The following is an 18,281-nucleotide window of genomic DNA, read 5'->3' on the forward strand; positions in this document are numbered from 1 at the left end:
TAATATTGAACTGTAAGTTGTATTTGCTAATAATATATAACATATATAAAGGTTGAGGATGAACACAGATGCGGCCACTTTCATTTTTGACAAAAACCATCTGAAAAGTTACATTTTTCGGCATATTCGGTAGATTTTTCATATTTGAGCTTTAATCGGGTCGCTTTTAATGACTAAATCAGTCAAAATCTTTCGCATAAACTAATTGATTCAAATAAAATAGACACTTAAGTGTTTAAAAAGTGGTCGAAATCTTTCGTCAGATGAACCTGAAATTTGAGGCCAAAATCGGTCCTTACCGGACCTACTCCTTTAAATCTACAGAGATTTCTGATTTTAATATCTTTTTCAAAACTTATTGGTGATTAGTTATAATAAGTCAATCTGAAGCAAAGTCATATTAAGCTGTTTTAAATGTTTTTGTAAAAGAGTCTGACAAAATTGAGTGCCATTAGATGTGAAGTTTTATGACAGACAATAAAGACAGGAACTCTTCAACAAAAATAAGGAACTTAAATGACTTTATTGTATAAATATTGAATTTTTCAGATTGATGATGATTTAAAGGAAAGTAAGGAGGCTGAAAGAAAGAAAAATAAGCAAAGACTGAGAGAAAAAAGGAAAAAGAGAGAAAAAGGTATGTTATTTGATTTGTAAATGAAGTAAAATTCAAGGACAGTAACATTCCAAATCAATGTTAAAATCATTTGCAGAATTTTGCAATATTAATTAGACAAGGCATTTCAAAAAATGGTATCCAACTTCTAGAGTTTTCAAATCCTTGCCACTTATTAAATATAAGGGCTATTCCAGGAATTTGTTTTAGGGAGGATTGGACACCTCAAATGTTTTTGTTGGTAAATAGATTGTAAGGAAATACAGTTCTATTACAAAAGATGGGTGGTGGAGGATGTAAAAAGTGTTGTGCAACTCCACACTTTTTTTCCTGGAATAGCCTTAAGTTATGCATGTGGTTTAAAATAATTCTCTATGAAGTTAGAAATTTTGTTGGGTAAATTAATTAGAAGACATCACATTAACTTAAATATGTAATTTTTTCTTATTGCTTACATTCTTTACATAAAATCAGATATTTATTATACCCCCACTTTAAAACTGTGGGGGTATACTGTTTACCTCTGTCCCTCCGTCTGTCCTATTTTATAGCTCAACCTTTCACTTGTTTTTATTTTGTGGTAAAATCTTTTACCTGAAAAATTTTGATATATTTTTAAGATATATTTTTCTCTTTTATGGTTGTCATTATTTTAATATAGATCAAGAGGCAATGAAGGAATATTTGTCAGGACAAGAAGAAATAGATGCTGTGTTAGGTCATAGTACAGATGAAGTACCTGATGTATTTATACATAAACCCAAAAAGTAAGAATTTAATTATGGATACATTTTGTAAATATCTTTACATAAATGCATTCACTTTGAGCTTATATAAAATAAAAGTCTACATCCAAATAGATATAAGAAGATGTGGTATGAGTGCCTATGGGACAACTGTATTTAACCATTATAGGTATAAGTACAGTTTTCATGTATTGTGCACTAAAATAATCAAAACAAAGATATAACCCTGATCTGATTAGGCCCGAGAACACATTAATTTTGTAGTGCATTTCCTTTAGACAATAAATTCAAATTAAAAAATCACTCCTGCTCTATCTCAAAAAGATTTTTACAGTGTAGTGTTAAGTAATGATTTGGTCCAGTTCAAAAAGGTCAAATCTTATTATGTCTGAAGCTGTCAAACTGAGTTTTAGACCCCCTTAAAAAACTAGTGGGACAAATAATATCAAAATTATAGAAACTCCCACCAGCTCTAACCGAAAATATTGACAATTCTGTGTTAAGGGGGTCTAAAACTCAGTTTGACAGCTTCAGACATAATAAGATTTGACCTTTTTGAACTGGACCAAATCATTACTTAACATAAAGATTCAGCACCCAAATTTTTTCAACATGTAATTTCATCCCCATACTTTATTCATGCATTAAAAATATCAAGAAATAAATTATGGATACATTTTGTAAATATCTTTACATAAATGCATTCACTTTGAGCTTATATAAAATACAAGTCTACATCCAAATAGATATAAGACAGCTTCAGACATAATAAAATTTGACCTTTTTGAACTGGACCAAATCATTACTTAACATAAAGATTCAGCACCCAAATTTTTTCAACATGTAATTTCATCCCCATACTTTATTCATGCATTAAATATCAAGAAATAAATTGGGAAAGTGTATCAAATTAAAAATCCAAGTTATACACTGTTCACACTAGGGACTATATTCGTAGACAACAAAAACCAAAGGACAATAACTGTGTACTTGGACCTGAAGGAGTGGTATACTTTTTTTCCCTTTCTCTCATTTTGTGTGTCTGTCACAAGAATGTTTCACATTTTTATCAGGAACTGCAAGTCAGAGCTTCCAGAAATTTTGCATCAAGCTTTATCAAGTTTACTGAATACTCTTATCAAAGGTATTATAAGTGAGCAGTATTTCCCTTGTTTAATACACAAAAAGATGTGTTCATTCAATGTTCTTACACCTTAGAAAAGAAACATTCACTTCTATTATTGCATTTAAATGAAAAACCAAGATACTCTCTAGCTGGATTAATCTTTCAGTTTTTGTTTTAAATTTTGTATTATTGTCATGGAAAGAGCAAGTGGAGTCATGGATGATGCATTTATTGTGGCTTCATTATTATTTGTTGGATACTAGTTTTTGTGGGTACAAATGAACTACAAATTTAAATGTACAACGAAGTACAAATTTTCCAAAGGCTTAGAATAGAAACTTAATGATTATATTTTTTATCAGTTCACCATTCGAAAACAGACCAAGATATATGCATTGAGCATACAGTAATGTTAATATATAGTCATATCACTGATGAATACGCGTTGATAATATATAGTTTACAGTATTTTATGATCTGTTTTTATATTTTTACTGGCATTATATTTTATTCATTATTTTAGAATGGTATTTTGGAAGTTTTTGCCAAAAAAAAATAACATCATTGATATAATCCTAATGGTTTACCTGTAACAGTCATACTTTTTTTTAAGGGTGATTGATTTCACACAATTTAAGCTTTGCTCGTGTAATTGATGTTTTACCTGCTGTACCTGTACTTTTAAAACGAAATTTGAAATTTATTTTTCACTGACGTTTAGAGACACACCATTGATAAGTAAAACACATAAACGTTAGAAAAAATTGCATGGGGCGTCAACAAGTCCTCCCCGAAAAATGACCGTTAGAAAGCTCTTGAAATGGTTGATGCTGGAATGAGTGTTGACAACGTCGTGGCTCGATTTAATGTGCATAAGTCAACAGTTTAGAGACTAACAAACAGATATCGACAAATTGCAACTGCACAGGATAGGCCAAGATCTGGTATACCAAAATCGACAAATTGCAACTGCGCAAGATAGGCCAAGATCTGGTATACCAAAAAAACTAATGTCAAGGGTGGAGTGCTATCTTCCCTTAACGTCAACACGTAACAAGTTTATTCCCGCTACACAAGGAGTGCATAGACTAAGGGCAGGTACTGTAGTGTTTGCCAATCCGTTATTGATGCACGATGAGAATTGACGAGAAATCGATTTTGAATAACACTATACTCATTCCGCATTTTGACCCTACTGCGCTCCATACAAAGAACATCAAAGAAATTCATAGTGAATGTGAGTGATAAACATGCATGTTGCTTCTTACATGTCATAATTCCATTTTGTTATTATTAAATTATATGTTGTTATGATTTCGTAATAAATAAAATTTTATATTTTTGTTGCAAAACTTTTTTGGCTCAGTATATATTTACAAGTACATTATTTCCTTTTAGGAAAAAAGGTACAAAAGACAAAGAAGGAAAACAAGTAAGTTCTATTTCATTTCAAGTTTTGACAGATTAGAAGTTTGGTCAAGCTTTATATTTCTACAATCTTGAAATCATATTTATTAATATATAGATGAAAAGAACTTATGCTGAACTGAGAAGTTCTTTATTCTCTGAAAAATAAAAGTCAAATCTGGAAAACATGTGAATTACCAACAAAATGAAACTTCATTTTAAATGAAAAGTTTCAGAAAATAATTCAATAATGGATCAAATTGAAATACATTTTATGAGAAAATACTCCCATTCATGTAGAAATTTGAACTGATCTGCTAAAAAAGAATTGTTTTAAGTGTACTGAAGTGATAAATAATGGACAGTAAAAGTATTTGAAATGAGAAATTTTTGGAAATATACTGTTTTACCCATAATCTTTCTTTCTTCTGTAGAATGATGGATTTGTAGAAGATGAGTCATTACGAGAGGCACGACATAGGATGCACCGGTTGTTAGACGATGCATTTGCACTCATCTCACCTGCAGAATCCATGAATGATGGTGAAGGGTAGGTTGAAGCCAAAAGCTTTCTTTATAGAATCTAATTTGTTACAATAGGTTTAACATTAATAACCTAACCATTAACTTGTGTTGACAAGAAAATACTTTTATGAATAACAATGTAAAAAACATTGCCTAACCACCAGGGATCAAACTTACCAAAGATGCCAATTTTGCTAGTCATGGATGAAAAGGCAGTCTGGCTTAATTACTTTAACCTGTAAAAAATCATATCTCCAAACTCTTCTTTGATTCTTGTAAAGAAATAACATACTAACTTCAAATAAAACCTCCTCTTTTCTCATGGTAGCTGGCTCACCTCAGTGATTATTCTAACTTAAATTTCAAAATCATATGCTCTTCTATAGAATTTATCTACAGCATTGGAATGGATATGTTTTTTGTACTTCTCATCTGAAAGAAACTTTTATAAACATTAAAATAATACATAAAGGCTGATCCAGATTTTAACCAATGAGGGGAGGGGGATAGGGTTGGGATGGGACTTACTTAAATTCATAAGTTGTTGGTTATAGCATATATTCTTAAGAACTTTGTAAGAATTTTAAGTAAAATTAGAATTTTATATTATTGGTGGTGAGGTTCTTAAAAAAGTGCCTTCTATTCTCCATGTGTAAAAATCTGGAACATCCATTACCAATTTTCCAATTTCAGAATTAAAATTTACATGAATGACTGAATATTGTTTTTTAACCACTTTAACTAGAAAGTAACTTGTAGTTGAAGTGTATTGTAATTACCTGATTATATTTTCACAGAACAAAAAAAGTAGCAAAATCAGCTACCCCAATTAGAAAATTTACACACAGGTATTTTAATGTGTCACTAAAATTGTAAAAAATATGTGTGTCTTTGCAACAATCACAGTATGTTTTTATGGCAGATTTTTACCATTAATATTGTTCACAATTCACTTTTCATTCACAAATCCAATCAGATTTAAATTTTGTCTTTCACTTTGACCTTTTAATTTGCATATTGCTAGACTGTTTGTAAATGAACAGAGTGAAGGGTTCAGTTTGTATCAGATTTCTTACAAACTTTATGTCCATCTTCAGATGTCATAAAACTATGTTTATAATATTAAAATTTGAACAGATCTCGGAGAAGAAAAAGACATAGGTGATGATCTTATATTGTCTTAACTTATGTAGACTTTCTAGATGATGATCATGAAGAAAACTTAAACTTCTATTTTTAATTTTGGACACTTAATTATATGTTGATATTGTGCTACTTATAGCTCCTTCTAGAAGTTATTTATCAATTTATCATTCTAATAAGTAGATCTGAAAGTTTTTACTCGATTTGCATGGGTAGTTTGATTTTCTCCATGATCATCAATGTATTATCTCCCCTTACTAACATGTACAGTATGTCTTAAATATGATTGCTTTGTTGTATAAGTTTTACAAGTTATATTCTTTTTATACATATTTTTCTTGATATGATGTTATTGATTATTGTACAAATGTTGCAAGTTGATAGTATAATCATGCCTGTGGCAAAAGTCCTACAAGCTGAGACATAAGTGTTGCTTATCTTATGTTAGAAATCTAGTTGTTAAAAGGCTTATGATTATGTAATGTAAGCATCATGTTAGCATTTCTTAGGGAAATATTTATAAAGTGTCATGGTTTTTTTTATAAAGAATTTTATAAGGTGTGCAATAAGTTGATTCAGTAAAACTTCTTGATATTGATCAATCATCTGTTTATACTATAAAACAGTATTCATATGAGAACATCTCAGATTCTAACTGCAAACTTAAGATCACACTATTCCTTCATGCATCAATAAGATGAGACCTATCTCCTTTTGTGTCCCAAGTTATATGCCGTACCCCTATATTTTGTAATTACTTTTATGTGCCTTAAGTATGCTTTTAAAACAACTAACTTGGTTGGATATATTTCTACCAAATAGATTTATGAAATAAATTTAAAGTGTATTATGCATGACTTTGCATGTAGATTTACACCCATACCCTTTTATCATTCTTTCATCATGTCTTAAATTGTTTTAAACAACTAGTCTGTGCTTTTCATAAGGAATTAGCTGAAATACTAGGAATTACAAGAAAATTTGAAATTTGATCCTCAATACATTTTCACCTAAATATTACTATATCACAGTATGACACATTACATTGCTCAAATTAGCTAAGATAATATTAATAATAGATCTTATATTACATCCTACTTGATTATTAGAATCATAATCACAAGATTTTTTCCCAGCTGTTAGTTTGCTGCATGGAGAATAAATAGAGCATGTTAGAACTTTCAGCTCTTTGTTTCAGCCCTTTTAAGCTTTTCTCTTCATTGGTCGTCACATGTCTATCATCGTCTTTTAACTTTTACAAAAAGCTTTTACTTTAAATTACCAGGCTAATATCAGCCAAATGTATCCACACTTAATATCAGCCTATAAATATTAGATTTAAAAAAATTGTTTCACACAAACCTGCCAAAAAACCAAGATGGCCACCATTGCTGAAAATAAAACATATGGATAAAATCAAAATATTAGCTTCTATCTTGAAATCAGATAGAGACACATGAAGAAAAAGAAAATCTACTAGCAAGGAGTAGAAATTTTCAGAGTGTCAAATCTACCTAATTTGTCCTGCAAAAATTGTTGTATGTTGCAGAAATTGCCACATGACTCTTAATGGAGTAATTGCCATTAAATGATATTTATTTTTTTCCCCTATTTTTTGTGTTTTTTCCTTTTGATTTGAAAGCCATATAAGATAGAGAGAAATTGGAAATAGTAAGAAAGTGTTTATGTATAGAATGGAATGATGCATGAAGTATTGTCGAAAGTATTATTAAAGATTAGAGTTATCTTCCTTTGTGTATAGAATGGAATGATAAATGAAGTATTGTCGAAAGTATTATCAAAGATTAGAGTTATCTTCCTTTGTTAATTTTTGTAGGTTTTGAATTCAGATGCTGATATATTTAATGCAATGTTCAATTTTTAATTCCAACTGCAAAATGAATGCAATCTTTAACGTTTAGTGCTCACAAGCACTTCATTTGACCTAATATCTTGAAAACTATAGAAAATAGACAGAAAATCACTCAATATAAATAATCTTGTTGCATTTCATCTTTTTTTTACACAAAAATACCAGACAAGCAAATAAAGGCTCTTTTGAGCCTCTGGCTATACAAATTGTGTTTTTATTAGCACATATCATACTAAAATATAATGTTACTGTACAGTTTAAAACTTAAATTCCATTGTTAAAGTTTGCAACATAACAAACTAAGATGTAGTATTTTCAGATATACAATGTATATAAAAAAATACCCCGTTAGTTTTTTGGTACTTGAACATTTTCCATCTCTTATATTTGCTTGATGGGATAATCACTGGCTAAGATTTTAATTTATCCACTTTCAGGATTGTATAAATAATTTTGTACTAAAATATTTTAACTTGTTTTTTTAAATTTTACAGAAATAAAGTCTCCCCTGAAAATAAGACACAGACTAAACAAGGGTAAGTTTGGGTTTAAAGTACCAGTAAATGCATGATCAGTTCTAGATAATAAAAACAGGGGGGTCCTGGGAGGTTAGAAAACTGAAGAAAACCTACAGAAAACTCATAATTAGTTCTAGATAAACTGGAGTACTGGGAAGGTTATGAAAATGAAGAAAACAAGGTCCAATCAGATGTATATTCATGCTTTAGTTTTGAGCCAGTTCAGTTTATTTTCATTTTCTAATTATTCAGCAATAGTCATGGGTTGTCTTTCATTCTTATCCCACAGCCTTTCCAAAAGGCTAGATTATATGCCACTGCTGTTGACTGAAAGTCTTGAATGTAATTTGCTCTTTATAGTCATTAGGAAACTGTGCAGTGAATGATTCAGTGAGCTGTAAACCAAATGAGCTTAAGAGAAGAAAATAGACCAAAATAGACATTGTCCTAAAAAGAACAAACATATACAGTTGGAAAGTTAGAAAAATTAAAACAGATTTTTTTTTTATTCCTAATTATAAAATATACAATTTAGTTATCTATAATTCAATTGTTTTGCAATAACTAAAAATTATATTGCCTATATGATAGTCAAATACAATGTATATAGAATTGATAGATATTCAAATTGGATATGCATGAGTAAAATGGTTATAATATTAACGATGTTTTTAAACTTTTCCAGAGAGGATTTTTTATCAGATAACTCCTCAGTCTTTGAGTACATGTAAGAAAAACATTACATCCCAATTACTTTTGTTACTGAAACATGGAAATATATTAACCAATAAAAAAAACCTTACTATTTTTGCATACTTGAAGCAGAATCTGACAAATATGTTCACAGTCTTGAACCTTGCACACCATCCTTTATGATTTAAAACTGAATTTGCCATTTAACGAAAAACACGTTAAAACTTGAATTGGATGTAAAATTATCACTGTTGCCATATAATTCAGTGGTTTATTTCCACATTTTGATTCTGCTACAATTCTGCAAAAAAGTAATCGGTTGATAAAAATTTCCATTTTTTTTTTTACAGTTTTCACATTATGACTAAGTTTTTTAACGAAAAATATCACGACTGTTAAATAGTAAATTAATGTCACTGATTAAGTTTTTCGATTTTAGAAGAAAGCTGATTCTGAGGGACACATGCTGCCTTGAGAATTCTTAATCTTATGTTGTAATTTTAGTTCAATTTCAAATGTAGTTTTATTAAGTTTTGTCATATTTTCTATGCACAAAATATGTTTAAATGTCAGATGTATGTTTTACATCTTGTAGGATAATTTATTGTGAAAGAAAACTGACATTAGAATTGAAAAGAGAATGGTTTTCGTCCACCTGCTGTCATTCCTGTTTCGATAGAAAATCTTAAAATATTTCAATTGATGCTTTAAATGTGAAAATGGCATTTTAAAAAGTAATTGATTAATTATTGTTTTAATATGTCAAGGAGTGAAGCATTTAAAAAATGTTTCTGACTATGGAGCCTCATGTTCTTTAATTTTTATGCACCATTGATGGGCATTATGTTTTCTGGTCTGTGCGTCCATCTGTTTGTCCTGCTTCAGGTTTAAGTTTTTAGTCAAGGTAGTTTTTGATGAAGCTGAAGTCCAATCAACTAGAAACCTAGTACACATGTTCCCTATGATATGATCTATCTAATTTTAATGTCAAATTAAAGATTTTCTCCCATTTTCACGGTCAACTGAACATAGAAAATGATAGTGCAGATGGGGCATCTGTGTACTGGGGACACATGCTTGTTTATATCATATCTAATGAAACGAATTACTAGTAGACAATTTATTTACAATAAAATGAATTGTGTGAGATTTTTAGTTTAGCTACAGAACCAGTAGAATATTTGCATTACAATATTTCATTATAATTGTTATTTTTCAGATTTAGAGCAGATGATTTAAAAGCTCAATCAGGTAATTTGTAGTTTCAGTTTGACAGCTTGAAAACCACATGTTACTTTTAATGTTTTGAAGGCCAATATAGCTACAAACTTATGGTATAAACTTTTACTGAAATTAGCAAATTAAATGTAGAAATGGCTTTCATTTGTGAGACTTATCTGTCAAAATAAAAAAAAAGTCTATGTTTTTGTTGTACGTTTTAAAATGTCTTGTTTTACATAACAAGCAAATGCTTTAATTGATTAAAATTTCAATTCTTCATAGGAGCTTTCTTTCATATTTCATTCTAAAACTTTATATTTTAGTTTCCTATTGATTCACATATGAGTACTTTTCCATTATTAACCAATGAGCAGTTACTCTATATGTATCTTAATTCATATTTATTCATCAATGACTTTTGATATATTGGTAGATACTCAAATTTACTTACAAACACATTAGAGAACCCTTGTTGCAATTTGAGGGGTACACAATTAACCCTGTTATAAGGCTCAACTTCTCAATGTTTTCCAGTGGCATCCTAAATATTCCTCTTGGCTTTCTCAACCCTATCACAGGACCTAACTGTTGTAATAATTGTTATTTTTTTCTCATCCTAAACATGAATGAAATGTATATCACTGGACATAAATCAAACAATATTCAATCATAAATTTTCCAAACAAAATATTTAAATGCAATTGGACATGAAATTAAAATACAACTTTTTTGTTTTCTAATAACACTGTTATTTTTTGTAGAGAAAAAGCATGAGCCAATGTTTGTACATACAAATCATACACCACAGCCAGAAACACTGCAGACGTGGAGTCCTTACAGAGCTGCTGACCAAGTAGCACTTATATCTATGCCTAATTCTATGGTAAGCTATACAAAAATGTTATCAAGAAGAACTTTTATCCAATTAGGAAATAACTGTATTCTATTTTAAGCTCTGACAGCATCAATTGATGATTTGATGGTCACAAATTAAGTTTACTGTCGACACATTAGTGGAGCCAGTAAACAGGTATTCGTACCATCAAATCACCAATTGATGCCATCAGAGCTTAAAATACAATACTGTTATCTCCATTCTAATGAAACTGACAGAAAACATCGTCAAATCATATATTTAAAATCTTTCATATATTGTCTATGCTTGTCTTAATTGATGACTTGAAAATTGGTGATGTTATCCAATCAAAATGAACGTTACAAACAATGTTGCATTAGAAATTCTTTTGTTAATCCATCACAGAAGTGTTAATTAAGGAGCATTTTGACCAATGCTAAGTTCTGTGGTAAGATCATACAGAGTTGCAGATTGAGTTGTACTTAAATCATCGTCCATAATTTGTTACGGTCTTACCAAATTTCTTATCAGGAAGACATTTTACCCATGCCAAGTTTTATAGTTAGTCCAGAAAATGCTGCTTTTTTAATAGCAATTATAAATATCTTTGATTTCTCAGTTGGCAAATGCTCTTGACTTCAATCTTAGAGGGGGATTATGTGGGGGCCCAGGGGGCCTCCCCCCTTTTTCTGGGAAAAATTGTGTTGCTTATATCGGGAATCACTGAAGCATGACTGAATTGGGCCCCCTCTTAGGCAGTCAGTGGGCCCCCACTTCTGGATCCGCCACTGAATCTTAGTTGACAAGGAATGTGAGTTTTACTTGATGCAGGTCATGGTCCTGGTACTCCAGCTTCCTTCACCAATAAAACCTAACTGACACAAAAATGTCTGATCAGACACCAACAGTCAATCAATTAGTAATGTTTAATTATATAATAATTTATGATAACTTTCTGTGGTTACTCCATGCCTAGATTCTGTTGTTAATCCAAGTAAAGTTTCTGTTATCTATAAAAGGCACTGACATTAGAAAACGTTCAACACTTCAAATGAGAAAACAAACGTCATGATTTATGTAACTAACAAACAACAAACCATTCCAGTACATCAACAAACGACTACCACTGAATAACAGGCTCCTGACTTGGGACAGGAACAAACAGAATGTAGTAGGTGAATCATGTTTGCTAGCACCCATCCCTCCTCTATCCTGGGACAGTTGTGTATTAGCACAACATAATAACAAACTATGAAAATCAAATGAAAGAGATTGATTCAATAATTTAATGGAAGCTAGTTTCAAGCCAATAACAATTAATAAAAAAAATCATGTATCCAAGAAAAGATATTGATTAGTACACATCTAATTGTTTTAGTGTAAAGACCCCATAAACAGTCTTGTAAAACTTGACCTTGTGGAATGGTGAAAAATTAGTATTAATATAGAACTATAAGCATTAATAATTGTAAAGTAAAACATCCTTGGTTAGGTTTTGATTTAATAGTTTAATATAAATATGATTATGTATTATTACAGCAAACATCATTAGGGAGAGATTTCAACAAGAAGAGTCCAGGTAAAAGACCAGTGGCAAATGTTAATTACAATGGTCCAACATTGACCACAGAACCTCCAAAACCTATTCTTTTGAGGACTATGGATTTAGATAAGAGTGGAGGACCGCACGAACATAGAAAATCTGGAAATTATGAACCAAATAGATCCACAATGCTGAATGACATTGGAGCAACTAAAAGCTCAAATTTATCTGGTCTTAAATCTAGTCATATTGGTTCAAAAGGACCTTCTCAGCAAAGTGTAGAAATGAAAAATCTAAATGGCAACGTGTCTCATTCTAAACCTCATAGACCTCACTCCAAAACATCAAAAGATATGGATGAGACAGATATAGTGACAACAAACCTTTCTCAAAGGGAAGCGACTCCTGATCAAACAATTCAATCTATCCGTGATGAGCTACGCAGTATTGTTAATTCAAATAAAACACCTTCAAAGACAAGGCATTCCATGGCAGATATATCATAGTCAATTTCGAAGTAATTTAATTTGTCATTTATAGAGTGTTTGCTGAATACTGGGTTTAATTTCTGCAGTTTGGAATTATTTTACTATTCAATTGAGTGTCTAAAATGTATTCGCTCAATGGACAGCACAGGGAATTGATGATTTTCAAAGTTGAATTTTATGTTAATGCCATAGAAAAGACAATTTTAACATTATCAGTTGCAAATTATATTCATACATTTGAAAAACAGAATTGAAGTGATATGGTTGTCTCATTGACAGTCTTGCCACATTTTCTTATTTTTATAATTTAACTGCATAGCAGTTGCAAAATTATTCGATGTGGTGATTTTCCTTGATCTAGATGAATATGGAATTTCTTTTAAACCCTTGAAGGGTCAGTAGAAACTAATTCAACTTTTTAATAACAGTTTCAGTTTCAGCAAACTCATATCAATATGTTAATGTCTAATCAATTGATTTCATATATGCAGTAATTATGTTAACATTGCATTGAAGTTATTTGGTAGCATTATTCAAATTACAAAAAAAAATATATACAAAAATTATGAAATTCCATTATCATTTAGCCAATTATAGTATAAGTCAAATATGAAATTTGCATGTACCCCACATATTTAAATTAATGTTAAATCTCATGGTCACTTTATTATGTAGATTAAAGGTTTCAGATAAAAACAGAAAACAAAAAAAAAGAGTCATTTAATTTAACTAAAAACAGATTAGAAAAATGCAATATTTGATTGATATTTTAAAAAAGTTCTACATTTTTTAATTAGCCTTACAAATTTATATTGCAATATAATATTTTTACTCATAATTTCATTAACCATAAATTCTAATTGATTTTTTTTACACACATATCGATATAAGCTTATCATGTTAATTGTATATTTTGTATCATAAATACATATCAAAATTCTATTAAGTAGACACATTGTACAATTGTAAATAATTGAATGAAATAATTTATTTGTAAATATTGTTAATTATGCAAAAACAGATGTTACCTTCTACAGACAATTTGTGGTTTATTTAAAAAGAAACTTTTTTATGAATAATATACACAATTTGATATGCAATTTTGCTGCAATTTCACAACTTTTATTTATTTTGTCCATGACTCCATACCATACAAATTAGAATCTTTACTACATCTACTTTATAAAATCTAAAAATATGAATCAAATTGGCTGTTACTGTCAAAAGTCCCTAACATATTGAGATCTTAAAAACAGTGTGCTTCTTTAAAAGATGGGTAGTAACTAATAATATACAAGCTTTGAAATTTAGTAAAATCTCAGTTGGTGAGTTATTTAGCACAATTATTAATTTTTCTGATTTGAAGTCCTGATCATAAGATTTCTTCTTATGTGTTAATGATTATCTCCCTTAAAAGTGTATTGACTCCCTTTTACTTATATCAAGATGTTCTCTGCATAAATAATTTAATTTGTAATTCAGTATTGTTTTGTATGAAATTAGAACACCATATGATACAAAATTATAAAGTATGCCTTAATCATTCTATTTGGTAATTCTGTAGTTGGTTTCATCAAATTTGTTAAAACTGTGATACATTAGTTGGTGAAAAGGGATTTGATATTAGTGCTATTTTATACACCAGTATTTTTATATTGTCACATTTGTCCCCCATGACATTGATATTATATATCGAAACATTCCATATTTATTATTAAACTTGACTGTATGTATCCTTATTTAGTTTTACTATGTAATTACCATCATGTTATTTAATTATATTGAGTTACCTCCCATTAGCATTTTTTCAATACTGTCTATGTTTTTATCATCAGCCAAGATGAAAATTCATTATTTTTCTTTCATGGTTATTTTTTTTTTCATGTTTGTCTGGATAAATGAGGAGTTCACTTATTTCTTTGAAAATTGGGTTTGACAAAAAAAAAAACTTTAGTTTTCTCTATTATTTGCCAGCCTATCTAGTTGAGTTATATTTTATTTGACAATGTTATAAGCAATAAAACATTACCTCTATTATTGTTATAGATCTGAGCTTTAATGAATTAGTATAGTTGTTGTTCTTTTTATAAATTCGGTAGATATTTGCACGATTGATTTCAATTGTTACCATGTTTCAAAATTATTGAACTTGCAAAATATAATTATGTTAGACCTTTTTTATGAGGAAATCATAAAGTTACAAGTGTTAACCGTTATATAAATTACCATTACATAAAATGAATAAAAGGATTTAGTAATGAAGGCATTATTAATATTGTTTTAAAACTGTTTTCAAAATCCATTATTATTGGGTTTAACATATTATTTTAAATATTATTATATATTATTAAATACAGTTTTGGGGTGTTTTATCATTAATTTCTTAGGTCTGAAATACCGGTAGTAATATTCAAAGGTTTATTGCAGTATGCTGGTCAAACCTGCATTTACTTTTTGTGTACAATGTCAGAAATTTTTAATAGTCATCTCTTGTGATTCCATTATGTCTCCTAGAGGAGAAATTTGTTGGTTGTTAAAATTGTTATACTGGATAGTAGATCTGTTATATTTCTATGTATTCGTTTATATCTCTTTATATAGTCAAATTTGTCTGTAGGTTTATCTGATATTATTTTGTTCTTATATTGTCAATAAACTATTTTTGTGACCATTTTATCACAATAAAATATTTGTAAATCATTCTTTGTTTTTTTAAAGCATTGACATACTTTTTGTCTTGGTCTGCCTGATCCTATCTTTTTGGTTTTTTTATAATAATTTGCAAATTGATATTACTGCTCTTCAAAGTTTCTCTTGATGTAATCTAATTGTATCGGGAGGACATTTGAGCGAAAAAAAAAGGACGTTTGAGCACCAAAGTAAAACCCATTTTAGCGAAAATTTAAATTGTTCCCATTTAGCAAAATATTTTTAACCTTTTAGTAAATAAATAATATATAATAAATTAAGAAATGTTTAATAGACACAAGGCAGCACAATATAAAACAATATAAAACATGTCCATTAAAATACAGCACTAATAGACTCAAGACAGCACAACAGAAAAACAATATAAAACTTTTCAATTAAAATACAGCACTAAAAGTCTAAAAGGTTAAATCAAATGTTAAAAGTCTGTTCTAGCTTGGAATTTATAACCTAGAAAACATACGTAATGGGCTCTAGATATACCCCCTGTACAATACTGTATATAGAATTTCATTAGGAACTGTCTATCCTATATCGGAATCCATCATAAATTAAACTTTTTTTTCCTTTGTTCGTTTCAACAACTTGTATTTCCATGATGAAGATATAAACAACTTGAACATTAAACCAATATAAATTACTGTTCATGGTAAATATAGTAAGGTGAGCATTATTTAACCAGGTAAATTTTTGCTAAAATGGGCTATCAAAAATACAGGTGAGCGGATTAATCCGGCACTTAAATGGGCTCTAATGTTGGCCCTCAATTGTCCCCTAGTAGTTTTAATGTTTTCACTCAAATGTCCTGCACCCAATTGTATATACCTATACCATTCAAGTGATTATGTTAGAAAGTAAGTTGTAGAATTGGTCAACAACATTTCATCTCCAAAAATCAACATGTGGGTATTGTCACCTGACTATTTTTTGTTTGTTTTCTATACTGCTATTGGTTGTTTTGTTTTGCCATTGCTTTGTCAAGTTTGTTTTCAGCTTATGTTTAAATATCCCTTTAGTGTCTTTCAGCCGCTCTTTTAGAACAAGGTGAAGGGGTCAAAATAAAATTAAAGAGGGGAAATTTTTAGTGGATATTTGTTGAAATCATTCCAATTGCTTAATTCACTGATGAGGTAGATCATATTGTGATTTACATCTTAAAATAAGAAAAAAGGGTATGTTGAAAAAAACAACTTTACAACATGATTTTGGTCTTCCAAATTGTGAACTTTCCAATTCTATGCAGCACCTGCATATTGATTTTTTTTTATCACAGATTTCCAAAGCTTGCATTTCCTGGATAGAGGGTTAACGATTACAAGGAAGCTACTGAACCCAGTATATACCTTTGATTTTCTGTTTGAAGGTCAGATAATAAAAATAGACAGAAAATACTTGCAGAACAGAGAAGATATTTCCCAGTTAAAACTCATGAATCTGACTTGGAACTTAACTTATATGGTCACATACAATAAGTGGAAGACCTCTATGTCAAAGTCAGGGTTGTACATACTACAATTATAATTAAATAAGTGTAGTAAAGTGGTCTCTACTCTCCAGATGATAATTCAAATTCTTACATTGGAATGCAATGCAACATGCATGTTCGGTTATTTACAATATATAAAGAATCCCTTTTGATTTTGATATATAGGTCATGGTAACTATATATAGAATAACATTAGTGTAGAAAATATTTAGTAGTGGATTGCTAGTTCATCTTCAGTGCTTACTACTTTGTCAATCCTAAGGTTACAAGTAAAATCCGGCTTATGAAAGTTGCATTCATCTCGAATCTCAATTAACTTAGACAATTTACCTGTCATAAGGTGTGGCAGTGGCGGATCCAGAACTTTTCATAAGGGGGGCCTGCTCCAGTCATTCCCTATATAATCAACCAAGAAAGGGAGGGCCCCCTCCCCCTGGATCCGCCTATGTATGGTTTTTGTTGAGCCGACAACTTCTGTTCTAAATCTCGACATAGGGACAGTGATCTCGCAGTTGTAGCGGCATAAGCTAACCTCTTACAAGCTTAATATTTCGGATGGTAGAAGACCTGGATCCTTCATACTTTGTATATAGACCCTTATGTTATAAAGTTACCATCTGTCATATATGTCCATTGTCCTTGACCTCATTTTCATGGTTCAGTGACTACTTGACAAAAAAGTTAAGATTTTGTAGTATTCTTAATTCCTGTCTTATTATGAGTAATAGGATAAATACATTTGGTATGTGCTTACCTTGCAAGGTCATCATGCCCTTCAGACAGTTTTCACTTGACCTCAACCTTATTTCATGGATCAGTGAACAAGGTTAATATAGTGTTTAGAGTCCATATCTCAGATACGATAAGCAATATGTCTACTATATTTGGTGTGTGAACAATTGTAAGGTGTAGTTTTCCAACTGGCAGGTGTCATCTGACCTTGACCTCATTTTCATGGTTCAGCAGTTAGTTTTGTGTTTTGATACTGTATGTAATGCCTATCAACGCATCAAAGATTAATTAAATAGTTGACACATAATAGGTTTCTGACACAGAATGAATGTGGTCTAAAGAAACTAAAAAAAAATTTTGCCTTTCAGCAATTCACTATGCTGTTGAATATTAATCCTCTCAAAAAAATGTTTGAAGAAATTTTCTTTTTATTTATGAAATCTGAAATGAGAAAAATAGAATTTTTTGCTATTGTGCTATACTGTGCAAGTGAAAATTTCTTGCTATTGCACAATACTGTGCAATTGAAGATTTCTTGCTATTGTGCTATACTGTGCAAGTGAAAATTTCTTGCTATTGCACAATACTGTGCAATTGAA

General features: G+C 30.1%; 1 protein-coding gene across 3 annotated transcripts in view; it reads left to right on the plus strand.

The window, feature by feature from the left end:
* The window catches only part of LOC139481148 (uncharacterized), a 45,092-nt gene extending 29,637 nt beyond the window's left edge, over window positions 1-15,455 (plus strand). Inside the window, exons 9-17 of one of the 3 annotated variants that reach the window (XM_071264267.1) lie at window positions 550-637; window positions 1,278-1,383; window positions 3,887-3,920; window positions 4,330-4,445; window positions 5,218-5,268; window positions 7,931-7,972; window positions 9,867-9,898; window positions 10,630-10,751; window positions 12,264-15,455. In XM_071264267.1, the coding sequence (XP_071120368.1) occupies window positions 550-637; window positions 1,278-1,383; window positions 3,887-3,920; window positions 4,330-4,445; window positions 5,218-5,268; window positions 7,931-7,972; window positions 9,867-9,898; window positions 10,630-10,751; window positions 12,264-12,773 (1,101 nt within the window). In that variant the 3' untranslated portion in view covers window positions 12,774-15,455. Of the gene's footprint in view, window positions 1-549; window positions 638-1,277; window positions 1,384-3,886; window positions 3,921-4,329; window positions 4,446-5,217; window positions 5,269-5,557; window positions 5,582-7,930; window positions 7,973-9,866; window positions 9,899-10,629; window positions 10,752-12,263 lie in introns of all 3 variants that reach the window. The other 2 variants (XM_071264266.1, XM_071264269.1) reach the window with 2 other exon arrangements.
* Window positions 15,456-18,281: the final 2,826 nt, after the last annotated feature.

The sequence above is a fragment of the Mytilus edulis genome, chromosome 7 (assembly GCF_963676685.1).
Source record: "Mytilus edulis chromosome 7, xbMytEdul2.2, whole genome shotgun sequence".
In the NCBI taxonomy this organism is placed as follows: Eukaryota; Metazoa; Mollusca; class Bivalvia; order Mytilida; family Mytilidae; genus Mytilus; species Mytilus edulis.